Source organism: Chelonia mydas, chromosome 26 (assembly GCF_015237465.2).
Source record: "Chelonia mydas isolate rCheMyd1 chromosome 26, rCheMyd1.pri.v2, whole genome shotgun sequence".
NCBI classification, from domain to species: domain Eukaryota; kingdom Metazoa; phylum Chordata; order Testudines; family Cheloniidae; genus Chelonia; species Chelonia mydas.
Window position 1 is genome coordinate 1,551,986 of NC_057859.1, and position 26,355 is coordinate 1,578,340.

At 49.5% G+C, this 26,355-nt stretch overlaps 1 protein-coding gene across 4 annotated transcripts in view; it reads right to left on the reverse strand.

Annotated features, from left to right (window-relative positions):
- TACC1 (transforming acidic coiled-coil containing protein 1) overlaps positions 1-25,683 on the reverse strand; it is a 79,989-nt gene extending 54,306 nt beyond the window's left edge. Inside the window, exons 1-2 of one of the 4 annotated variants that reach the window (XM_043536424.1) lie at positions 25,589-25,683; positions 21,893-22,031 (exon numbers count right to left, since the gene is read on the reverse strand). Coding sequence is in view for 1 of the 4 variants with exons in the window: in XM_043536421.1 (XP_043392356.1) it covers positions 13,576-13,649 (74 nt within the window). In the remaining 3 variants the exon portion in view is untranslated. Of the gene's footprint in view, positions 1-13,575; positions 13,838-18,460; positions 19,492-21,892; positions 22,035-25,588 lie in introns of those variants that run through there. The other 3 variants (XM_043536425.1, XM_043536427.1, XM_043536421.1) reach the window with 3 other exon arrangements.
- Between the last annotated feature and the right edge of the window lie 672 nt (positions 25,684-26,355).

The window sequence follows — 26,355 nt, forward strand, 5'->3', positions numbered from 1 at the left end:
GCGTAACCAGGGTGTGCACAGAGCTGGGGTGAACTCCAGAACATCACTACGGGTGAAGCTCGCTCCTGTATAGAAGGAACCCTACGCTGAGGGCCTAAGTAGGATTTCGATGGTGCAAAGAGCTTGTCTCGCTGTGCCACACCAGCATCAGCTCCATCTTCACCCCCCGACAGCCTGGCTCTCCAGGAAGATGTGCTGCCTCACTCGTGGTAGCAAACCCCAGAGACAGAGCCTTGCTAATGAAACCCCTGTTCCTGAGCTCAGATGTTTCCTCCTCTCCGTGCAGCCAGGCTCTGCACGGAGGCTGCCCACACAGACAGCGGCTTTATCCTCAGTGAATGGCCCCATTTCCACAATGTGTCCAGTCTCCGATCTGAGGGCGATGCCAGCGTGTGAGCGTATTGCCTAAGGCCTCTCCGTGCCAAGGATGAACAGACACAGTTCACACGACAGCCCTACGCTCACGGCTCTTCAGCCAGGGGCTGTTCACCTACGCCAGGTTTCCCTGGATTCGCTCTGCACTTTTCGCAGAAGTTCAGCTCTAGTGAGGACAAAACAAAAACATCAGCGGCTCATGAAATGCTGCTGGCAGCATTGCAAGGCCCTTTTGCGGGTGGTCTGGGTGCAGAGGCCAAGGCTGGAGGGAATTCCTCTCTCACACCAGAGCTGGCCCCTCCAGATCAGGGCAGACACCGTGGGGTGGCTGGCCTCTTCCCTCGCTTGCCCGGCAGGAGCCCAGCGTGTTCCTGGGCAAATGGTGGGCTCAGAGATTGCTTTTACCACAGCACCCTTGGTCAGGAACTGGAAGGGGCTACTCCAGTGCACCGAACTGGCCCAGTAACCTGGGCAGGAGGTCAGGTACATTGACATTTCCCTGGCCCTAAAATGATGAGTTGCCCCTTACCCTGGAGAGCTCCAAGCACACAACGTGAAGCTCTCTGTAGATGGGAGCATGGCCAAGAGGCCGCAACACGTGTGCTGTTGTTCCACAAAATCCTGAGATGGTCCTTTTCCCACTTCCTTATCTGAGATGTCAGTGTTGCCAGCTCTCAGAGTCTCCTGAGAGTAGGAGTTTTCCTAACAGCCCCAGTGCCTGAATTCACAGGGAGAACAAGAGAATGTCAACCTTCCTTTAAAAAATAAAGTAAGTTTCTAGCCTTCCTGGTTGCAGAGAGAAACCTGAAAACATGACTCCTGATAGCTCCAACAGCAGGAGGTAACCAAACAAACCCCATGATTTTATTAATTATTATTATTTTTTAAATCTCAGGATTGTGGGGGCCTGACTCAGGATTTCTGAGCTCCGGAGGGATACTGAACACTGCATCCGACCCTCTGCCCAACCCCACCCACATGCAGGTGCCGGTGCAACCCAGATGCCAGCACAGCTGTTGCTACGGTGATGCTGTTATCTGTGGATAATGGGGAACAAAAGTCTCCGATTTTCCCAGTAGGTGCCGGGGACTGGGGTACCATGCAGTTTACACGAGGTCACAGCTGAGCTACTGTCATTTAAATGCTGATGAAAGGAGTCCTTCATCTTAGCAGCGGGGCTGAGTGGGGAGAGCACATGAGAAATCAGCGACGGGTTGCTTTGGTCTGGGAGGATTGTTGGCGTGGGAGCTGCTAGCGCTGCCCGCACATTCACCAGGCAGGCTTCCTCCAACTGCTCTGCCATTCAGATCAGTGGTGACCTGAAGGGACCCATTAGCTGAGCCCCGATGACCCCACAGCTGAGACTGTCAAGTGTGAGTGTGGTGCCAGTGTACTAATTAATGGCGTTCAGTAGATTTACGGCAGCTGGAGAGGTGAGACCTAAGTTCCCACTACACTGCACGGCCACGGAGCTGCCTATTAAGCCCCGCGCAGGGGCTCAGGGCTGCGGCGGGGAGAGGCGCCTCTCCCTGCCAATCCCAGCACGGACCTGCTGCACCTCTCCCCGCCAGCCACAGCCAGGGAGAGACACCCCTGCCCCGGCCCCAACCCAGCCCCGGGCATCTTTCCCCCCCAGCCCAGGTGCTGCTGTGGGGAGAGAGAGCCAGGGGGAGTCCTCTCTCCCTGCCATAGCCCCTGGGCACCCCAGAGATCTCACCCCCCAGCCAGAGCCCGCACCCCAACCCTCTGCCTCAGCCCTGAGCCCCTCATCCCTGGTCCCACCCCGGAGCCCTCCCCACATCCCCCGCACCCCAGTCCTCTGCCCCAAACCTGAGCCCCCCTTGGCCCCACCCCCACCACATGAATTTTGTTATGTGCACCAATAGGAAGGTGATGCGTCACATATCACCTCCCTATTGGTGCACGTAACAAAATTCATTCTGCACATGGGTGGGAAAAATTAGAGGGAACAGCGGGTGAGACTCCTAAACTCAGTTCTCAGACAGCTGGGGACCAGATTTGGACTCTGTTCCCTGGCCTGCGCTTGACTCCGATAATGGCTTTTGTTAGTACTGACTTGCCAGTTTCAGACAGAGAACTGAAAGAACAGAGAACCAACATATGGCCAAAGGTGAAACTCAGGACACAGCAGGTTATAGCCCTGAGGGGATCGGAGACACTTTCGATCAAAGATTTGTCCATAACTGGTTCTTACATAAATCACCCAAGGTGCACAATACATTCCAAACATTCCATTTAAACAGTTGTGTGATGATATATTTACTTTACACTGTGTGAGGGGTTTCACAGGACAAACAGGAAAAGGCTGGATTTTGTGCAATGTTGCTGTATTTATCGTCAGGTGGGTTTTTTTCTGTTTTAAAATGGGTACCTTTATCATAGTAGAACCATTTATTAAAAGCATGTAAATAAACATGGTCTTTATCACTCCATTGCAAAAAAGCAAACCTTTGGGAGTGGTCTTAGAAGAGAATTATTCACAGGAGGAAAAAGCTATTCCAGTGACAGGTGCTATAGAAAAGCACTGGACAGACAGATACATAGAAGGTTTTATAACAAAATTTCCGACTTCTGTTGCGACACCAAAGAAATGAATGTTGGATAACTCCTGTCTGCCACTCACCTACAGATGGTAGAGAGAAAATTTAAGGAAAGGCTTAATATAGTCCTTTTACTGACAATCTGCCTAGTCTAGATAAGCAGCATGGACCTAGGAAAGAGTGAGTAATGGAAATATTCAGAAGGCTACTAGGAAACAAGAATAAAGATGGAAAAAAAGACCAAATGTATCTCATGAAAAACATTCTGCAAGCAGGAAGGGGAGAAGGAATAAGACAAAGAAAATCAGGGAAATAAAGAGAAATGACTTAGAGGAGGGAAAGGTTAAAAAGTCAGGAAAGGAGAGATGGCCATCGGTTCATAGTCTGCAGTGAAATCACCATGTGTTCTGATAATCTTACACGGTAGATGTGGTTGGGCTGGGTCATTGCTTGGATGGGAGACCTCAGAAGAACTCCTAAGAGCTGCAAGAAGAACAATGTTTTGGTGATTCAGCAAGGAGCCCTCTGCCCTGTGAGGCTGTGCCCTGCCTTGGTGCTTTCAGAGATGTAAAACTAAGGTCCTGCCCACCTGCAGTCATGAAGATCATTTTGTATTGTGTAAGAGCAGGGATATCAGTCCCAATGGTGTGGAAAAATTTCAGCTCAGATGCATTGCTAATTTTCCCCCAGCACTCTTCACTTCCTGCCCTGAGCTGCTGTGTGATGTTGACACTGAACAACTGCTGTGAACCACCCCAGATGTGGGTGAAATAATCCCTTTGTATCTCTCCTCTACCGCTCAGCAGGGATGTGAGATGTCTTTCAGTAATGTATGGACGCATTCTGCCACTGCTTGCTGGGCAGAAGGCAGGAAGGCACTAGCAGGAGAATGAGGTATTTGCCATGTTTTGGTTCATCTTGGAAAGGGAATAATTCTTGAACAGCTTCATCAGTCCTGTTGTTCTTACCAGTATCCTGCAAATCCAGTCCACACTGGATAAGTGTACTGGTAACATGGGCTTTGTCGTGAAGGATGGAGGAATCATAGAAATGGAAGATGGCAAGAGACCTCGAGAGGTCATCAAATCCAGTCCCCTGCACTGAGGCAGGACTAAGTATTATCTAGACCATCCCTGACAGGTGTTCGTCCAACCTGCTCTTAAAAATCTACAATGTGGAGATTCCACAACCTCCCTAGGCAATTTATTCCAGTGCTTAACCACCCTGAAAGGAAGATTTCCTAATGTCCAACCTAATCCTCCCTTGCTGCAATTTAAGCTCATTGCCTCTTGTCCTGTCCTCAGTGGATAAGGAGAACAATTTATCACCCTCCTCTTTACAACAACTTTTTATGTACTTGAAGACTATGATCATGTCCCCCTCCCCCTCAATCTTCTCTTTCCAGACTAAATAAACCCATTTCTTTCCATCATTCCTCAGAGATCATGTTTTCTAGAGCTCTAATCACTTTTGTTGCTCTACTCTGGACTTTCTTCAATTTGTCCACTTCTTTCCTGAACTGGACACAATACTCCACTTGAGGCCATATCAGTGCTCAGAAGAGTGGAAGAATTACCGGTACTTCTTGTGTCTTGCTTACAATCTTCTTGCTAATACATCCCAGAATGATGTTTGCTTTTTTTGCAACTGTATTATATTGTTGACCCACGTTTAATTTGGGATCCACTATAACCCCCGGATCCTTTTCTACAGTAGTCCTTTCTAAGCAGTCATTTTCCATTTTGTTTTTGTGCAATTGATTATTACTTCCTAAGCATAGTACTTTGCATTTGTCCTTACTGAATTTCATTCTGTTTGTTTCAGACCAGTTCTCCAGTTTGTCAAGATCATTTTTAATTCTATCCTGTCCTACAAAGTGCTTGCAACCCCTCCCATCTTGGTATCATCCACAAACATTATGAGTGTACTCTATGCAATTAACCAAACATTTATGAAGATATGGAATAGAACCAGACCAAGGACAGGTCCCTGTGGGGCCCCACTCGACGTGTCTTTCCAGCTTGATTTTGAACCTCTGAACTATTTTCTCAGTGTGCTTTTCAAGCCAGTTGTGTATCAACCTTATAGTAGGTTCGTCTAGGCTATATTTCTCCAGTTTGTTTATGAGAGGGTCATGAGAGGCAGTATCAAAAGCTTTACTAAAGTCAAGATATATCACATCTACTGCCCCCCCACACCCCTCCATCCACAAGGCTTGTTACCTGTCAAAGAAGGATATTAGGTTGGCTTGACGAGATTTATTCTTAACAAATCCATGTTGGCTTTTATGTATCACCTTAGACTTGCTTCCCATGGACTCTTACCTACCAATACTACGAGTTTCCTAAAGTCTGCCTTCTTCAAGTCCATTCTCTTTATTTTGCTGTTTTCCCTCCTGCCGTTCCTTAGAATCATGAACTCTTCTCATTTCATGATCATTTCACCCATGCTGCCTTCTGCCTTCAAATTCTCAACCAGTTCCTCCCTGTTTGTCAGAACCTAATCTAGAACAGCCTCTCCCTTAATTGTTTTCTCCACTTTCTGTAATGAAAAGTTGTCTCCAATACATTCCACGAACTTGTTGGATAATCTGGGCCCTGCTGTATTATTTTCTCATCAGAGGTCTGAGCAGTTGAATTCCCTAATCACCACCAAATCCTGTGTTTTGGATTATTTTTGACAGTTGTTTAAAAAAAAGCCCCAACCACCTTTGCTGCCTGGTTAGGTGGTCGATGGAAGACATCTACCATGATATCAGCCTTGTCTTTTACCTTTACCCAGAGACTTTCAGCAGGTCTGCATCCCACTCCTATCTCAACCTCAGTGCAAGAGTTTATATCTTTGCTTTACAAGACAATATCTCCTCCTGAACAAGCTCTATCCCCACAGGTGCTGACTTTTCAAAGTGCCAGGGAATGGGGGTGCTCGACCCCCCCAGCTCCGCCCCCACTCCACCTGTTCCCCCAAGGCCCCACACCTGCCCCGCCTCTTCCCGCCCAGTTCTGCCCCCTCCTCCGAGTGCGCCATGCCCTTGCTCCTCACTGCTTGCAGCGGGCGGGAGGCGGAGGTGCTGATCTGCGGGGCCTGCTAGCGGGCAGGAGGTGCTGGGGGTGGGGAGCTGACAGGGGGGTTGCCGGTGGGTGCTCAGCACCCAACATTTTTCCCCCATGGGTGCTCCAGCCCCGGAGCACCCATGGAGTCGGCGCCTGTGCCCTTCTATTCCAATATACCAGACGTATGAATTATCCCACCGAGTTTCTGTAATGCCAGTTATGTTGTAATTGTTATTATTCACTAGTATTTCTAGTTCTTCCTATTTGTTCCCCACACTTAATCTCTTAAACTACTTTTCAGTGTACCTATTGGGAACGTTAGAAGCAATAACCACTAGAGGGCTCCCGAGGATGGCTTTTTCAAATGAAGATGACTGAGTTTAACACTTCGGCCCTCCCTTTCCACCACCCACTATAACGATCACTACAGGCATGTCTGGGATGCAGAGTACACGAGAGAAACAAGTTATTCCTCTTACGGTATAGCCAGCTCTAGCCAATGGGTGTGAGGGAAAAGGCTTCAACACTCGTGTATGATTTCCTGCTTTGAACACATTTATCTAACGGGATAACTTTCACCCGTCAGAAAGCTCAAAGCAACTGCAATCACCGCAGAACTCCCTTCTCAGAGTGAGTTTAATTTAAAGTGAAAAGCGCTGGTTTGGCAACCCTGGAGAGTGAATTCCTCCATTTATCCAGGCAAGAACGGTGCCAGCTTGTCCACTGCACTGCCTGTGTCTGACCTTGAGGGACCACCTTGGGGAGTGAGACGGAAGCTCAGGCTGCAGGCCCTTTCCACTGAGACTGCCAGCTGGGGGCGTTTGGGGGTGGACACCGGCCCAAGATGTCTAAGAGCGGCCAATCGCCACACCGAGGGCACCCCGCCGCTTGCAGGCTGGAAGGCCTTTCATTCATTTCCTCCCTGCGCCAGCCTGGCGCCCTACACACAAATCCCATCACTGAAACTCTCAGCCAGCCTACGTTCTAAGCACAAGAGTCTAAACATCTGCACTGTCCATTCCTGCTTCTTACCCAAAACTTTCTACCCTGGTCCTTTCAGCCTATAATTAGGCCTATTACTAAGCACCTCCTCAAGAGCGGAGTTGTGTTGTAACCATAGTTACATAACATTTTGCCGTTGCTAGGAAATGTGCCGGGGCAAGAAGCCCTGACGAAGCCCTGAGGAATTCTGTAAAGGCGTGCAGGACGGGAGTGCTGTTCCTGCTGCGTGGACAGCTGTGTTCAGGGGCATTCCTATCTAGCCCTCGCCCGTCCCAATAGGATGGTCACGCAGCTGGGACACTGCTTTCTCAAATACTTAACGTTTGCCAGCCAAGATCTCGAAAAGGGAATGAATATTCTGCGGGCGACCTCTGCGTCTATTTCTTTGATGAGAATTTCTGGCTGCAGAGAAAATGGCAAATAGAAGCCACAGCTGTTTTCTAGGTATAACGCCGTGGTGCGTTTCAGCTATCACAGCAATTCTCAAACTTTAGCAACCCGATGACTCTTCCCGCCTCTGCCCCACCTTGCCCCGCCTCTTTCCTCCCCTCCCCCGAATGTGCCCCATCCCCAAGCCTCCCTCTTCCTCCCAGCTGTTCCACGGCATGCAGGAGGCGCTGGGAGGGAGAGGGAGGAGTTGATCAGCCAGTCCGGTGGCCCTGGCCATGACTTGCGGACCCAGTGAGAAACCCTGAGTGATCACAAACAGCAGCATGGTATGCACGGCTCCCCTCTCACTACCACCTGCCTCCACATGGAGGGAATGCCCAAGAGAGGCAGAGATTATTCTCCGTGGGCCATGCAGCCCTTGAGATTGCCAACATGAGACATCAGATGGTAACGAGGACTCTTTATCACAACTGATCTGGACGTATTAATGGAGGCAGAAGGTTCCGTCTCTCATCCTTAGTCCCTCGGACTATCTGCTTCCCTTACTCTTAGCTTTATACGAGTTCAGTAATTGCTAAATCCTGACAAGGCATACCAACACAGCTAGTTCATCGTTTGGCAGGCTCTCAGGCAGAGTCTGGCAGCAACGCAGTATTAAGCTTCAAACCAAGTGCTTTCCAACTCGTAGGGTGTGAAACCTGGACCTGCTACAGGCATCAGATTCCGCTTCTAGCGAAGTTCCACTTATGACATCGGCGTGCCATACTCTGCCTCACATAGCAGGGTGAAGTTACCAATAAGGAGGTTCTGAAACGTAGTCACTCTGCAGGGACTGAAGTCATGCTCGTCACATCACAGTTACGCTGGGCTGGGCGTGTGCTGAGCAACAAATTCAGTATTTGCCTTCGTCTCGCAATCAGCTGGTTGATATAATTACATGAAAATGTCAAGAGCAGAGAGAGATTCGGAGAAGAAGCAAAATCTTGGCTGGAGGTTTAAAGAGGCACAAGTGAGGCTTCAGGTTCAGTGGAAACTGATGTGTGTCCACTTTTCTGGCTGCTCCACAGATTATGATAACAGAAGGTCACTGGCTTAAATTAATGGCAGGTAAATTTAGACCAGACACGAGGAAATACTCTTCTATGCAGCATGTAGCCATCCTGTAGTGCTCCCTGCCACAGGAGTGAAGCACTGTACTACAGTGGAAATGCTAAAAAGGGACTCGGGATAATGTTATGACCAATAACAACCTGTGTCATTTGGATGGGTAAGATAAGGGTAATCAAATCACATGCTCCAGGATAGAAGCCGCCAGACAGCAGGAAGGAATCCTACAACTGAGATACAGCATTACATAATTGTTCTAGTATATTATGGCAGTTTGCCACTTTCCTCTGAGTTGTCAGGGTTAGGTCATTGCCAAGGGAGGATGAAGAACTTGTAGGACAGGTCTGCTCTTCTATGGGAAAGTTTGTGTGTTTCCGCAATGCGTATGAAAGACGCATTCTAAACATAGAGCATTTGACTCTGAGAAATCTAATGAATACTGCCCTGGAATTCGAGGCAGACAGAATGCAATTTCCTCCCTTCTAAACTCATTATCGCTACCCCCTGGTTGCCAGGAGACAGCAGGAATCTTAACTCAATGGGGTATACACGATGCCCAGGAGAACCCAGAAAGGAGGTACGAATTAAATGCTTCAGCCCATTGTTACTGTTCACTGTTCCCAGAGGTGACATTTGCCATTTGTCAAGGTCCCATCGAGAGATCATTTTGCACAAAATGAATGGGTTGTCACTGTCAAGTTTTGTGAGCCCCAAAGGCCATCAACCAAGAAACAAATCAAGGGTACATTCTAAATATCTTCTCCCATCATTCTGTTACCAAGACATTTAAAAAATAATCACTAAGGTTTATGTAGGATCTACACAACAAATGAATGTGCCTGCTGCTTCTGTTGATAAAGTTAACACACACAACTCACGCTGTGTCAAGGGACATGATCATTCTCCTTTATTCGACGTTGGTGAGGCCTCATCTGGAGTACTATGTCCAGTTTTGGGCCCCACACTATAAGAAGGATGTGGAAAAATTGGAAAGAGTCCAGTGGAGGGCAACACTTAGTGGGCTGGAGCACATGATTTATGAGGAGAGGCTGAGGGAACTGGGATTATTTAGTCTGCAGAAGAGAAGAATGAGGGGGGATTTGATAGCTGCTTTCAACTACCTGAAAGGGGGTTCCAAAGAGGATGGCTCTAGACTGTTCTCAGTGGTACCAGATGATAGAACAAGGAATAATGGTCTCAAGTTGCAGTGCGGGAGGTCTAGGTTGGATATAAGGAAACACTATTTCACAAGGAGGGTGGTGAAGCACTGGAATGGGTTACCTAGGGAGGTGGTGGAATCTCCTTCCTTAGAGGTTTTTAAGGTAAGGCTTGACAAAGCCCTGGCTGGGATGATTTAGTTGGGGATTGGTCGTGCTTTGAGCAGGGGGTTGGACTAGATGACCTTCTGGGGTCCCTTCCAACCCTGATATTCTATGATTCTATGCTGATATTACTAGTGAAGGGATTAGAAGATGCAGTGTGGTCCAATGGTGAGGCTATAGCACTAGAATTCAGGAGAGCTGGGTTCAAATCCTGGTTTTACCACTGGTCTGCTGTATGAACCTGGGCAACTCTCTTTGTCTCTCTATATCTGTTTTTCCGCCCATGCTTTGTCGGCTAAGAATGAAGCTTTTCGTGGCAGGGACTGTACCTTCCTCTATATCTGTACAGTCCCTAGCACAATGTGTCGTGATCCACTTAGGGTCTCTAGGCAGTTACTGAAACACAAACTGTACATTGACCTCATCCTAACAGCAGAGGGGAACAAAGTCAGGCTAATATAAGGATTTTGGTTGGAATCACTGGTTCACAAATGGACAAAGGACAACAGCAGCAGCGACGGGGAACATGGCTACAAAAATTAGGTTACATTTGGAATTTTACAGACCGGGGGGGGGCAGTTTGCTTAAGGTGATAGTGTCTCTCCCATGGACACCAGAGGCAGGAGGGTGCTGACAAGTCGTGATGATACAGTCACTACTCTCTGGCCCTCCCAGTCTTTTGTTTGCTCTCATTGGAGGATGGTTTGGGAACTGGGTAAATGCTCTAAAACTAGTTTTGCTGGCTGGCTCCAGACTCATCACAGAACTAGAATAAGAGGGCGGGTGTCTGAGTTACAGCAGCTGGAGCACTCCATTTCAAGGATGATGAACTCCTCAGGGCAGGTACCTTTGTCAAGCAAGATGCAGAGTTTGGGCGATCCATACATTTTTGTTATTAATACAGAATAATCATCAATAAGCCAATCTTGCCAAGATGGTGAAGACCCAGCACACAATCCTTAGATAGCACAGAGAAGACCATCAGACTACCTAGAGACAGTCAGGCTACATCAGGTAAAATAAGCCAATAACTTTTCTTCCTAGGTCAGTACGATGTACCTTCCCATCATGGCTGCACCTTCCCTCATACACGGCTCCATCCAGATCAGTTTGCCAACCCAGCTCCTCTCCCTCCTGTAACAGTCGCATGCATTTCATCTCATGCCAGGCCACTGTTATTTCTTTCTTCCGCTTACCAGCCTCCGGCTCTCAGCCCCCCAGACATTCTGTCTTGGATACTAGCAGTCGTACTAATGGATTTGTTTTTATAATAAACTGTTGTGTCAGGCTTTACTCAGTTTGGCTGGCTTTTGTCACACCCATGGCTGTTTATTAAGCATCTTTTGCATCTTCCTAAGGGCTACAAAGCAATCAGCTGCCTTTCCATAAGTGCCACAAGTACTCCTTTTCTTTCCATTGCTGTGTCATGTGCTTTCCTTTCAGGATTTTCTCACACACAGTGCTCGCTAATTTGTCTTCTAACGCTGTCTCTAGCATTTATAGCAAACAATGGTGTGTTCTTCTGTTTGGGATCACCCTCAATTCCCATCCGAGAAAGCATTGTTTATGAGATACAGCAAAGACTTTAAAAGCTAGGACTTTGCTAACTCCCTCTCTGAATCCAGTGTTTGCTATGCAAAAAAGGACTGGCTTGTTAAATATTTACTACAGGTGAACACCTGCTTCGGGTGTGTCTCCCCTTCTCCAAAACCTGGCAGAGACATTAACACACTACAGTACACATATTGCATAAAATGAGCACCGGTTATCTAACTGCATAAGTAGGGCCCTACCAAATTCACAGCCCATTTTGGTCAATTTCATGGTCATAGGATTTTTAAGATCGTTAATTTCATGATTTCAGCTATTTAAATCTGAAATTTCAGGGTGCTGTAATTGTAGGGGTCCTGACCCAAAAAGAAGTGGGGGGGGTGTCAAAAGTTTGTTGTAGAGGGGGTTGCGGTACTGCTACCATTACTTCTGCGCTGCTGCTGCCTTGAGAGCTGGGCAGACAGCTAACAGCCGCCCCTCTCCAGCTGCCCAGCTCTGAAGGCAGCACAGAAGTGAGGGTGGCAATACCGCGACCCCCCTAAAATAATCTTGTGACCCCCCTGCAACCCCCTTTTGAGTCAGGACCACAATTTGAGAAACGCTGGTCTCCCCGTCAAATCTGTATAGTATTGGTAAAAGCACACAAAAGATCAGCTTTCATGGAGGAGACCAGATTTCATGGTCCGTGATGGTTTTTCATGGTCATGAATTTGGTAGGGCCATATGCATAACCAAAGCCTTGACTTAATGCCTGGTGTATTCCACATGCCTCATGACTTAGCCCACGGGTATATTCTCATTTGAAATCTTTTTATAAAAGCAACAACATACTTTATAACATGCAGATATTCCAGGGGTGGGGAATGTAGCAGACAACTGGCTTATTCTTTTTAAAGTTTCTCTGAAAGTTGGATTTTGTATCTGTTCTTTCTTGCAGATCATTTACTAATGTGGCTTTGCCTCTGTTTATAGATTTCAAACTCTGCTGGCTGAGAACAGCGTTTTCTGGTCTTACAATGTACAAAACCAAGTCTTGGTGCAACTTCTGTGCTACCTTTTCTAGCCACAGCTGACGGACAGCAGTGCTATATGGCAGGATCCTTAGGCTTAAAAGATAACGTTTTATTCTATAAAAGCCTGGGATCTCTTTGTGGGACTGCGATTTTATCTAGCTGAAAACTTTCCGGATTATACTGAGAGGTGCTGAGTTGAACAGACTTCTGTTCTGTTCCCATCGGTGAAACAAACAAACAAAAAGTCCCAGCAAGGCAGGGCTGTTTCATGTGCCAAATCAGATTATTTCTTAAAGGCAAAGGCATTTTGAGGTCACAAGTTTGAAAAATGGACCAGACTTCGTAGCCACTTTGAGAAAAAACGTATCAACCTCTCCCTCTCTCTCCTAACTGGTCTAGCCTGCTCTGGTAACACCAATTTCCACTTGTTATAACCTGCTTTATACCCATGGGGTCACTTTATACCATTTCACTTTAATTATAAAGTTCACTCCTTGCGGTTTTCATTATGACTGGGAAATATAAACAAAATGGCAACTGTTGATTTTGACTTTAAACTTCAGATAAAATGGGAGCAGGACAGCATAACATAAGGATCTGGAAGCTGCAGTTTCATGGTTAGTAGCAGTATGAAACAAACACAGCACTCTATCAGGAAAGAGAAGGTGTCTCACCAATAACCACTCTAATAACTTCTTTCTAGCTTATACACACACTTGCAAACCATTTTTTTCCTGCACAAAACAGGTTTTGGAGCTTTGAATGTCAGCGTGTGAGTTCTTTCCCACATGAAAAGAGTGAGCAGACACCAGAAGCATCTTATTTATGTGACTGTGTCATACTAAATAACTTCTTTTTTTAAAACAAACCACTAGAAAACTCTCTAGTTCCAAGCAGCCCCAACATGACAGACTTTGAGTCACTTTCTTCGGGCAGGGGAACCCAGACCCCCTCCCCTTCTGCGTGGCAGCGGCAGAGCTCACACCCAGCTGGGTGGTTCGAGGGCAGGCATGGGGAACATGGACAGGGGGCGAGTCACAACCCCCATATGCCCAGCCTGTCCTGCGCCCCGAGCCTCAGCCAGAGAGGGCAGGGAACAGGAAAGGTCACGCAGGGCAGGTGCTGAGAGTTGGGGTTATTGGGGTCCCGCGCCCCTGCGAGTGTAACCCCGAGTGCTGCGCCTTCGCCCCCCGGGACTTGCCTGGTCTCCTCGCGCCCCGGGGGTCTCTGCCCTGCCGCCGACTCCTTCTGCTTGTGGCTCTGCGCCCCTCCCATGGTGCCTGCTCCCCGCCGGGCTGGGGGCTGCAGTCCCCAGCCCCGGGGCTGCCGGGAAGCGCCCGAGCGGCGCGGCGCGGGGGCAGAGACCCGGCCCGGGCTCGGCTGGGGGCGCCCCGGGAGCGCGGTGCCCGGTCCCCCGTGCTCCCCGTGCAGGGCGCGGCTCCTCCGGCAGCGCTCGGACTCTTCCCCGCTCCAGCCCGCCCGGGCGAGAGCAGCTGCTGCCGCGGGGAGGGGCTGGGGGGGGGGTGAGGATGTGAGTGGGGGGGGTTGCATGGAGGGGGTGCCCTGCAGAGGGGGCAGCCGGGGGGGGGGTGAGGATGTGAGTGTGGGGGGGTTGCATGGAGGGGGTGCCCTGCAGAGGGGGCAGCCGGGGGGGGGTGTGAGGATGTGAGTGTGGGGGGGTTGCATGGAGGGGGTGCCCTGCAGAGGGGGCAGCCGGGGGGGGGGTGTGAGGATGTGAGTGTGGGGGGGTTGCATGGAGGGGGGTGCCCTGCAGAGCGGGCAGCCGGGGGGGTGTGAGGATGTAAGTGTGGGGGGGTTGCATGGAGGGGGTGCCCTGCAGAGGGGGCAGTCTGGGGGGGGTGAGGATGTGAGTGTGGAGGGGTTGCATAGAGGGGGTGCCCTGCAGAGGGGGCAGCTGGGGGGGTGAGGATGTGAGTGTGGGGGGGTTGCATGGAGGGGGTGCCCTGCAGAGGGGGCAGCCGGGGGGGTGAGGATGTGAGTGGGGGGGTTGCATGGAGGGGGCGCCCTGCAGAGGTGGCAGCCTGGGCGGGGTGCGGATGTGAGTGTGGGGGGGTTGCATGGAGGGGGTGACTTGCAGAGGGGGCAGTGTGTGGGGGGGGCATGGAGGGGGGTGAGGATGCCCTGCAGCAGGGGGGCAGCGAGTGTGGAGGGGTGTGCCCTGCAGAGGGGGCAGTGTGTGGAGGGGTGGATGAAGGGCAGGGAGAGGATGCTCTGCAGCAGAGGGCAGTGAATTTGCATGGGTGGAGAGGAGTGCCTGCAGCAGGGAGCTGGGGGGACGGGTGCCCTCCCTGCAATCCCTGAATCCTCTTTTTCAGTGTGAGATCAGGACATTTCACCCTCCGTTCAGATTTCACTGCGGAGAATTGCGTGCCTGACACTGTGCGGAATGGGAGTCAGACATCTTGGGGGCTCAGCAAAAGAGACCTCGCTCAGCCAGGAGGGGAAAGCCTGCAGGCCCTAGGGCTTACAGCATTTTGTGGGTGTGCCCCTTCTGCATTGTTTAAAGGAGCAGGAGTATACTGCACATGCAGACGCCTACCGCTGTTACTGACTCACAGAATTCCTCCAGACAGGTCCCAAGCTCCCTGGATGTTGAGTCCGGGCCAAAGCTGATGTTTTACATTTACATTCCTTGCCCCAGTAAAAAAGAATAAGAACTAAACCCCAGCAAACTGGTGACATACCATTTTTCCTTGCTCACTATCTCTGAATTATCACAATGTCAAACATCCCAAACAAACTCAACTAGCTGGTGTCCGGGATGGGGGGTTGTCATTTTCAGTCAGCTCTGAGGGGCAGATTTTCAAAAGTGCTGAGGTCCGTTCTTCCTTTCCTAGGTGCAGTTGCACCTACAGTTGAAGGGTGGGTGCAAATCTGGGTGCTTGCAGCTCTCGCTCCCTGACTGTGAGTGCAACTCAAGCAGCTGGAGCTGCAGGTGCTCTGATTTCAATTCATTCTGCAGGTACAAATTGCAAAGGAAGAGCAGGCCTTAGCCCTGTTGACTATTTACTCACACCCGTCTAAAGGTGGGGGGATAGAATTAGAGCGCTACCTGCACCATAACAACAGCCCTGTAACAAAACCCTGTTTCCAAGGGGTGCATAATACTTTTGTCCAAGTAGGAGAGAAACAAACATTTTATAAAGATGCCAGTTGCACCCTAAGAACCAGCAAACAGCCCAACAGAAAATACCAGCAAATGGTTTAAAATGCTCCAATTGTAACAAAACCAGCTTAGTTTTCAAAAAACCTTCCTACAGTCTGGACAGGATCTCTCACACACAGGCATGGGAGACTTTCATCCATATAAACCTGGCCTATAACGAATTCTTGAACTAACAAACTACTGAAACAAATTGTAGTGAGTGCTTGGGACCCAACTATGTACTTCCAATGCCAGAAACTCTCCCAGAGAAGCCTGTGGCTGTTTTTATGCATAAAAGACATGGCATGGGGCCCGTGGTGATGGTCTTACAACAGGAAGGGATGGCAGCTATTGTAATACGAGGTGTACACCTACAGATATAGTTTAAAATTATGTTGGTAAATGCATCGTTATAAGAAACGAACATGGTACGGGAAGGGGATGCTGACACATCTGATGTTTTCTGGCGGATTTGCGAATGAGCCTTCAGCTCTCCCTGTTTGTGTACAGAGTGCATGACTTGTTGCAGTTGGTATGTAGTGGTTACTGGGCAATCGTCAACCATTCTTCAGCACTAGTGATTTTCATTTTTATTAACGATGACAAGCTGTCATCTGGATGTGCCTCTGTGGTTAAAATAACAGCCACGTATCGGTGTAATAATATGGAGTTATAGCCTATTTTATTGAACTAAACATTACCATGCAAAGCTGTAATTGGAGATGGAGTATTTTACCTTTTGCATAGAAATCACAATCATTTGCACTTTTCTGGAGCCTTTTATCTGAGGATATCGTTGACCTTCACAGTCATTAAGCCAGATCTTCTGCTGGTATAAATCACCATAGCTCCACCGAACTCAATGGAGCTACAGATTCACCCAAGTGGAGGATCTAGCCCATCGTGTCTAGTCCATCTATCTGTCAGGTGCCCATCACTGTGTTATCTGGTCACATTAATTAATCAGCCCTCTCAGATCCTCTGTAAGCAGCTGTTAGCCCCATTCCACAGTAAGAAGCTGAGGCACAGACTTGCCCAAGGTCATGCTGCAAGAAAGTAGCAGAACCACAGACAATATCCAGGAGTCACGATTCCCAGAGGTTCGGACTCCAAGCTCCGAACTAGACACACTTCCCTGCTCTCACCACGAAATCCATGTGCTGCCATTGTATTGTAGTGGTGCAGAAGATCCAGCACTGTCTGTGTTTAACTATAATACTCTCGTCCGTAACATTAATGATACCACAGCGATAGTCTGGTATCAAAGAACCAGTATCCAGAGACATGAATCAAGGCCCATCATGTTTATGTTGGAACTGGCTATTTTCCAGGGTTGTTGGGGTTTTTTTGTGAATTTGAGGGCTGTACCCCTCTTATATGTAATACGCTAAAGTGTACACTGGCAGAATGGCAAAGGCCATCGAAATCCCATCTACGCAGCAGGACATGTCCCAAGACCAGGGTTCTTAATGTTGCATTTTAGGAACAGACAAACATTTTTGTATGTAACAATTGCCAAATCTGATTCACAGCTGCTGAAAAATAATCTCCTCTTGAGTTTGTGTCAAGAGCAATCACAGGCTCAGTGGCTCTTATCTGGGGCAATCAGGAACCCAATCAAGGAATCCCTGATGAGGCAGATATTTCCATCAGCGCTGTGTTTCCCTGAAAATAGCCTCTGCTCCTGGAGAAAACCATTCCACAGGAATGCTGCAAAGGATCTGGGGGTTACTGTGGATAACAAATTGAATATGAGCCAATAATGTGACGCATATGTGAAAAAGACGAATATAATTCTGGGCTGCATTTAGCAGGAGTGTTTTATGTAAGACACGGGAGGTAACTGTCCTGCTCTATTCAGTACTGGTGAGGCCTCAGCTGGAGGACTCTGTCCAGGTCTGGGTGCCCCACTTTAGGAAAGATGTGGATAAATTGGAGGGAGTTTAGAGGAGAGCAACAAAAATGATAAAAGGTTTAGAAAACCTGACCTATGAGGAAAGGTTAAAAAACTGGCCATGTGTAGTCTTGAGAAAAGATGACGAGTGGGAGGGGGGAACCAGAGGGCTGGTATACAGAGGATGGAGATGGATTGTTCTCCATGTCCGCTGAAGGTCATACAGGAAGTAATGGGCTTAACCTGCAGCAAGGAAGATTGAGGTTAGATTTTAGGAAAAACTGCCTAACTCTAAGGGTAGCTAAGCTCTGGAACAGGCTTTCAAGGGAGGTTGTGGAATCCCTACCATTGGGGGGTTTTAAGAACAGGTTGGACAAACACCTGTCGGGGTGGTCTAGGGTTACTTGGTCCTGCCTTGGCCCTTGGACTGGTCTTGATGATCAGCATTTGAAACACATAGATGACGACATCGCGGCTTGAAGTTTTTCATTTGAACATTCCTTTTTTTGGGGGGGGGGGGGTGACAAAAAGTGGCTTTTTTGACAACAAGAAAACGGCTGTGGCTAATTCTGGGCATTTTTATAAAAAAATGAAAACTCAAAGACTGAAAACTTTTCAGTTTGGGGATTTTACTTTTTTGTTTGACAAAAACCCAAACATTTTCAAAGAAAAATGTCAACATAAAGGAAAACTCTTTTCTGTTTTCTTTTAAATTTTTTCCCACAAAAACAAAAAATCATCTCACCACAGCTCTATTGCTGGGTTGTTTCCTTGGGGGATTCGTCTGATGCGGTAAAATACTCATTACTCATTTGGATGAGCCCTGCACTGCACGTACCCACGTATCCACACAACACTGAAAGATGCCAGATGTTGTCCACATAAATAAAGACCCAGAATTTCTCCCCTCTGCATGCAAAGGGATCACAGACTACAGCATTTAGGATGGTTCTAATCACAGGAGCACGAAAACCATCCCAAATTCCCCAGAGTCTAAAGAAATTATTTTAGACAAGGGAAAATTACCTTCTGTGGTTCAGCTCTTTTCAGGGAAAAGTCTAATGGTCTGGAGGCTCCTGCTGCCCTGAGTATCACCCAGAAGAAAGCCAAGTCAGTTGAAAGTCACTGCAGTAGGTCTCCCACCCGAGTGCACGTCCCTAGGATGTGGCTAAAGCCCCTAGGATGTGGCTAAAGCCAGCTGACGTGTGCAATGTCCCCTGCCAGTGGCTGAGCAGTGCAAGCGGTTCCCAAGGCCTCCTTGACATGCAGGGGCATTGTCTGGGTTACTTATCAGTGGTAACTCCCAAAGAGTGGCCTCCAGCCATCCGAGGCACTTATTGTTCATCTCATTCAAGGATTTGATGGGTGGGGTGGGGTAATAACCCAAACAGCCATTTGTCCCTGAACAATCAAGAGCAGGGCTCAGAGAATAGCCTGGAAAAAGCTCCCTTAAGAGCCTAGTCGACAGCACAGCGCCTGCTAAAGGGACAAGGCAGGACAGTGTGTGAAGGACTGATCGCACCGGTGCAGCTGTTAAGCCACCCCTTGCTGTCTGCACTGGCAGTGAGATGATGCTGAATAGCGTGGCTCTTAGCCAAGCTCAGAGCAAGTGCAGGCATGTTGGTGGAGTGAAAGCCAGGGCGCTGCTGGACGAAGCTGTCCCTGGGGACACGGGGTGCTTTGTAGACCGGCTAGATGGTAGCCCGTGGAATGTTCTAATGTAGGCAAGGTTGAAGAGAGGACCTGACGGGCTCTTTACTGGCGAACACCTGCCTTCCGGTGACCCTGTGGCAGGGAAACCCTCGCAGTAAAGCAGAGCCGAGAGCAGCCTTCCTTCGAGCGTGCCAGAGGTCTGGGTGTTCCCAGCTGCAGCAGGGGAAGCGCAGAGCCCTGATCTCAGGTCTCGGCAGGCAAGTGAAGAGGAAATGATTTTTGATGCCGTTGTTTTTACCTGCCACCTTTAAGCCTACACTTATTGTACATTATGCTTCTCAGCTGGGATCTTAAAGAACTGTTTTGTCTTGTCAGTTCCTGTAGTGTGTAGGTTTCAGAGTAGCAGCCGTGTTAGTCTGTATTCGCAAAAAGAAAAGGAGGACTTGTGGCACCTTAGAGACTAACCAATTTATTTGAGCCTAAGCTTTCATCTGATGAAGTGAGCTGTAGCTCACGAAAGCTTAGGCTCAAATAAATTGGTTAGTCTCTAAGGTGCCACAAGTCCTCCTGTTCTTTTTGTAGTGTGTAGGATAGGCACTTTAACAGCTTGTAAGCCCTCTGGTGGTGGTACCTGCATTCTTTGCGTTAGAGGCAGTCTCGATGTAGCTAAACTGCAGGTTTGTATTTACTTAGTAAACACAGTTACTGCATATATATTTGGTTGTGCAAACAGTAAAAGAAACAACAACTCCCCTGGGCTGAGATCAGAAAAGATGCTCCCCCTGACACTGACCCTCCCTAGATATGAGCTGGGGAGGGGAGGGGGGGAATGCAAGCAGAGTGTTTTCCAGGGGGTCTTTAGCCCAGGAGGTCTGTGCTGCTCATTGTGGGCACCTTAATCCAGTACCTTCAGGGCCAGATTTCCAAGAGCTCCTCACCCACTACCGGAGCCAGATTTTCCAAAGGGCTCAGCGACCAACGTGCAGCCAATGTGCTGAGCTCTATCGAAAGTCTGGCCCCAATGTGGGTGCTGAACCTTACTGAAAAGTCCAGCCTTCCAATGTCATAGCCCAGATGCCACATTTATGGGAGCATCACACTAATCAAATAAGTAGTAACATGTTTTTAAGCCCTGAGATTTTGGATAGACTCCATAGAACACAGTGACCCCGGAGCCAGGCTTTGCCAGAGGGTAGCGTTGCTGGACTCGGGAATCATGAACACCAGGATGGGCATTCGCTGCTCCCTGCATTATTTCTGTCTCTTTCACTTTGCAGTTGTGGGGTAAGTATTGTCTCTGCCTCACCCACGGGTCTGACTAATACGGAAACAGCTGGAAACAGTTTGACATTCACAAGGAGCTGGTCTTTGCTCACAGTCATAACAGATCCTTGCACTGACGTGGTGGGAAGGAAAGTTACAAGGGCAGTGCCCTGAGACCGGCAGGGCTCCTGTGGGCCAACAGAGCTCTTTAATTTTGCTGCCTCTGGTTTTAAAATAACTCCCAGCAGCTATTTTCGTTTAAAATAGCTTTTAAAATGCTGCTGTTCTCTGCCTCTGTAAAGCCCTGCAGATGCAAAACACTACCATAACTGCTGCATTTCAACTCAACCCTGCCACCTTGCCTCCCCAAGCAGACTGAAGACGGCTTTTTGGCTCCTGACCTCACTGCAGGGCTGTGGTGTTCTCTCCAGGCTTCAGTGATTTATCTCACAGATGTGCCTTCACCAGGCATCATGAGACAGGGAGTGCTGCCAAGCTGCAAGAATTCAATATTTCCTAAGAAGTCGGTCCTGTCAAAACAGCCACCTGACCTTAAAGGGTGAATCCTCCCATAACACATAGGGGCCATCAGTGGCTCGCTCCTTCGCTACATGGGCTGCCATGCAGCCACTGTCAAATGGAGCCAACACTCACGCAGCATGTGTGCATTGGCAAATGAACCTCGGCGGTGTGGGAAGGGGCCAGGCTGTTCTGTACCGGATGCTGAACGAGCGAAGGGGACATGCATGCGGTGTCAGCCTGCATGTGGGCAGAGCTCTTCCGGGGGTCTAATTACGGGGCTCAGGGCTATTTCAGTCACATCTGCAGACACAGTGCGCCGCTGGCAAAGGGGCCTCTCCCTGCCACTGATAAACAAGTGCCCCCGTCACTGTGCTACTGTCAGATATCGTCACACACACACACACACACACACACACACACGTGCATTCACACACTCACACGCTTGCGTGGCTGACAATTATTGAGCCATTCGTGAGAGAAAAGAGGGCTCTCGACCCCGAGAATCTAAACGCTGCGCTCTCTCATATCACCTCACCCGTCGCTAGCTCTCAAAGCACTTGACAAACGTTAATTAAGCCTCCCAGCCCCCAGTGAAGTGGGCCAGGATTATTGTCCCGTTTTTCAGATGGGGAAGGTGCAGACGCAGTGAGGTGAGATGACTTGTCCACTCGATAACACTCCTCCCAGAGTCTGGAAATGAGCACAGGTCTGAGAGTCAGGACACCTGGCTTCATTTCCAAGCTGTGGAAGGTATCACAGGACCTGTAATGGCCATGCACCGCAAACAAGCCCTTGGCTATTCAGGCCCAGCTGAAAGCATTGAAGACTGGCTCCCGATGCTGTGTATTGCATGCCAGTAAACCAGTTTCCCAGAGCGAAGCGACTGGCTGTCCTCGGGATCATCCAGAGGCAGAAACGCAGCAGGCCTGTCCTGCAGAGAAACTTAGACAACCGCCGACCTTGCTTACACAGCAGCCAGACGCGGTGCCCGAGCACAGAGCGCGCTGGGAATCTACTTACTCAAAAGGCTGTGGAGAAATCCACCGCGGAGTCCCTGCTCCTTCCCGTGAAGTTCAGAACAGCTTCCTGCCGTCGGCCGCAGCCCCACAGCCCTCGGGCACCCTCAGGACCGACGTGCGTGAGCCGGCCTGTGTAGCGGCTGCTGCCAGCAAAGAAACAGCTGGTAATAATTAGTCAGAAACTAATTCCATGAAAAGTTCTATGTGCCTGGAAAAAGAGCGCACCAAGCCCTTGCCTGCTGCCCTGGGGCTCAGGTTTTATGTTTTGTTTCTGGGGAACATGACTAAGGCTGTGTCTGGCTGTCACAGGGAGTCTGGCTTAAATGCCTCCTTGGAGCCTCCGGATTCCTCGTTGAATGCTACACAGGCTCCAACCTGCTCCAAGCACAGCACTCGTGGGGGCTGACGGGGACAGCAGACAGTGCTGCTGCAGAGCCTTTACTGCTGTTAGCAGGCTCTGCCTCCCAGCTGTCTCACACCCTGCCTCGCCTACGTGAGAACATACAAACGGCCAGACTGGGTCAGGCCAAAGGTCCATCTAGCCCAGTAGCCTGTCTGCCGACAGTGGCCAATGCCAGGTGCCCCAGAGGGAATGAACAGAACAGGGAATCACCAATTGATCCATCCCATCGCCCATTCCCAGCTTCTGGCAAACAGAGGCTAGGGACACCATCCCTGCCCATCCTGGCTAATAGCCATTGATGGACTTACCCTCCATGAACTTATCTAGTTCTTTTTTGAACCCTGGTATAGTCTTGGCCTTCACGCCATCCTCTGGCAAGGAGTTCCACAGGTTGACTGTGCTTTGTGTGAAGAAATACTTCCTTTTGTTTGTTTTAAATGGGCTGCCTATTAATTTCATTTGGTGACCCCTAGTTCTTGTGTTATGAGAAGGTTTAAATAACACTTCCTTATTTACTTTCTCCACACCAGTCATGATTTTATAGACCTCAATCATATCCCCCCTTAGTCGTCTCTTTTCCTAGCTGAAAAGTCCCAGTTTTATTAATCTCTCCTCATATGGTTGCAGTTCCCATACCCCTAATAATTTTTGTTGCCCTGTTCTGAACATTTTCCAATATATCTTTTTTGAGATGGGGTGACCACATCTGTACGCAATATTCAAGATGTGGGCGTACCATGAATTTATATAAAGCCAACATGGGAACATGCAGCATTCTTGGCTACCTGCAGCAGCCTCTGAGAGAAGGGATGCTGAGCCGGGACCCCTGAGGGTTAGGTGCTGAGGGTTACTAGGCAGAAGCTAAAAACATCACTAACTTTAAGGGGGACCTTTGTGTCTGGAGAAAGGTTACTGTCCCCTGACTTCCATGGGCAGAGAGGCCCCTGCACATTGCCCTGCTTCTTGATTATCAGAAGCATCTGTGTGGTGTGAACACGAGTTGTCTCCCTTGCATGGACCAGCTGCTCCCCCTTAGCTATGCCAGCAGCCGTCATGATGAAGACCTTGGAGGGGGGCTCCAGGTAACTGCACAGACCCCAAGCAGTGAGGGTGGCTGAAAATCCGTGGCTATGCCTCATGGCTAGGTTCCTGTTGAGCCAGAAGGCCACAGGGAGGTTGTTGGTTGCCACAGGTGTCTTAGGGCTGTTGGGCCCAGTGCTACAAGAGGAGAGCGTCGAAGTGCTCTGTCAGAGACACTGACCTTTCGGAGAGATGTCCCGTCTGCCTATCTCTGACGGGTACCCAACGGTGACCCCATGGGCTGGGGAGAAGGCTGCACTGTTCCAGGTGTTGCCTTTCAGAGGCGGAAGGTCCTTCCTGTTCATCCCCAGTGATGGCAGGGCCGGGCAGATGTTAAAATTCTCAGGGTACTTTGGGAAAAGAGGGCGGGATAACTCCAGCGTCCCACCCCATTCCCGCCCTTCCTCAGGATCTATGCGCAGGGCTGGGGGTGAGCGCAGGATGTCTGCTACATTGGCTTGCATTGTTGGATCATATTAAAGAAGAAGGTCTGTATTAAAATCACAAATGAGTTTGATTCCCCATAGTTTAAATTCCAGGGTATTACTAATTAAGAGGTCTCTTGGTTTTTGGTACTGTTTCTCTCCCTCTCTGTGTGAAACTTGCAAGCTGCTAACTGCGTTAGTACATTCTAAGAGAGTCTGTTCTCAAAGCAATTCACAGAGAGAGAGACTCAAAGCAATACTCTGTAACAACAGAAACAGCACCCAGAGACTCCCCGCCCTTTTGTTGTATTAACAATTGTGATTAAAATAGAGATAGAGGATGTATGTGGATGGATGCTTGGTGTGGCTAATAATTGAATGATCAGGGAGGTGCCAGCCTAAGAATCCAGTGTCCATCGATCGACTGAAGAAGGCGTCAAGTGGAAATAACCAGAGGACCCCCGGAGGGCAGACTGGAATCCACCCAACAGCCTCAAGAATGGGAAAACCAAAGAACAAGATAACATATGGCAGCACGGAGCTGTCAGGAATGTGCCATCTGCCGATTGATTCGGCAACAGCATGATGAAGCAATTCCCACAGACTGGCATAGGAAGAAATTCCTATAAAAATGGACTCTAGAAAGTGAGAACTTTGGGGTCTGATTCTGCAAACCAACTTCCAGGAGCATCAGATGTGCATCTGATGAGGCCCTGCTCCCTCCTCATGTCCAGGCCACCTGGCCAGTGGCTTGGCATGAGCAACTCTAAGGCTGGTAACTATGATAACAACCTTGCAGAACCTGTGTGTGTGTGTATGAATGAATGTGTGAATAAATATGAGATTGAATGGAATGTTATAGCTGTAACTAACTGCTTACTATGATTCTTTCTGTATTCACAATAAATGTGGCATTTTGCCTTTTTCCCTTTAATAAGATCCTGCTGGTTTTTAATTTATTGGTATAACAGCATGGCCCCTGCACTGCCAGCACCAGCTCACCCCTGCACAGGGCTCCCTGGGGGTCAGGAACATGATGGGTGCTGGAGAAAACCCAGCCAGCTCTGCTCTCCTTCTGGGAGAAAGGGAAGGGGTCTGGGATCAGGGGGCATTGGCTCGTGGGGATGTTACTGGATGCCCCAATCTCTGCCTGGCTAAGAATGGAAACTTTAGTTCTCTGACACTTGAAAGCAGCCTTCACTCACAGCCCTGGCTGCAGCTGCCTCCTGACAGCCCTGTGCAGCGTCTCTTCCCCGCAGCGCCTTGCTACAGCACCCTTCCAGTGGCTCTCCCCCGCATCAGCCCACCCACAACCCATGCACCCAAGTTCCCAAGGCACTTCAAAGGAGCACCCAGGCAATCGGAGTCTGCGGTGCAGGAGGGTCTGAGCAACTCTCTTCCACCAGGAGCCGGCGGTTCTAGGAGCCCGTTCCCCATTCTGAGGAGGAAAATACCCATTTCCAAGGGCAGGGGGACAATCCCACTGCTGTGAGCAACATGACCTCATGAATAAATAAAGCAATTCTCCATCACAGCAGCTACCTCTCAGCCCTGTGATGGGGCCACAACCACCTCCCCTTCCAGTCAGGCCAGGCCCCATCCTGCTCATGCCAGAGTCAATAGGATCCATGCCACTGGTTTCCCCAGGAGCAGGACTATGCCCCAACTCTTCTCCTAGGAGTAGGCAAAGGTGCAGGGAAAGTAACCCCGGCTGAAGCTTGAATTGCTGCCAGCCCCTTTCCCCCACAGTCTGACGAGAAAGCTCCAAGAGCTCCCTTTCCTTCCCTACCTTTCCAGCTGCTGGCTTCTCCCGGGTTTCTTTGGTGATTCGACTCTCACTGCACTACCTGCCTCTTGCTTCTTGGAAAGCAGCGAGCAAGCCCTGCACCGGGAAGGGACTGTGGGGAAGGAAGGGGATGGCCAGCAGCAGAGCGGGACAGACAGTGGCGGGGGGGGAGAGGGGGGGATCTTTCCGAAGGCTACGAGCTAAAAGGAAAAGGATGTTTTGTAATATTTGGCCAGCACTTTGCAGGCAGAGAGAGGAAATCAGCCGTGCCCTAGGGAGCGCAGAGGCAGACCGCTCTGGCCGAGGCTTACAGATCAGCAGCTCCCGAGCTTGCCTGCAGTTTAAAGCCCCGTTCAGACCTTGTATCTTACTCTCGTCCCATCGCCCCCATTAATTTTTTTTTTTTTTTTAGCAGAGGCCCCATTGGCGTCATGCCATAAAAATGTGCTTGTGGGATACTTGGCAGGCAGGGCCTCTCCCCAGGGGAGAATTTCTCCTCTTACAGAAAAGACGGGTCACATGTTCACCAGCCTCTGGCCGGTGAGGGGAAATAGGAGGGCTTTCTGCGTGGGCTTTCCTGATGAGTTTCTACAACTCACACAAAGCTGGGAGAGGAGAATCTGGTCCTGGTGAAAGGTGCATGATTTGATGGGCAGCCTGGGAGGTGGAGGTGCCTTGGTCCAGCCCGGGTATCAACGCTGCAGACCTGGCCCCTGCTGCCCCACCAATGGGCCTCAGAGAGCGAGGGGGAGTGGGGTCTGCTCAGCCTT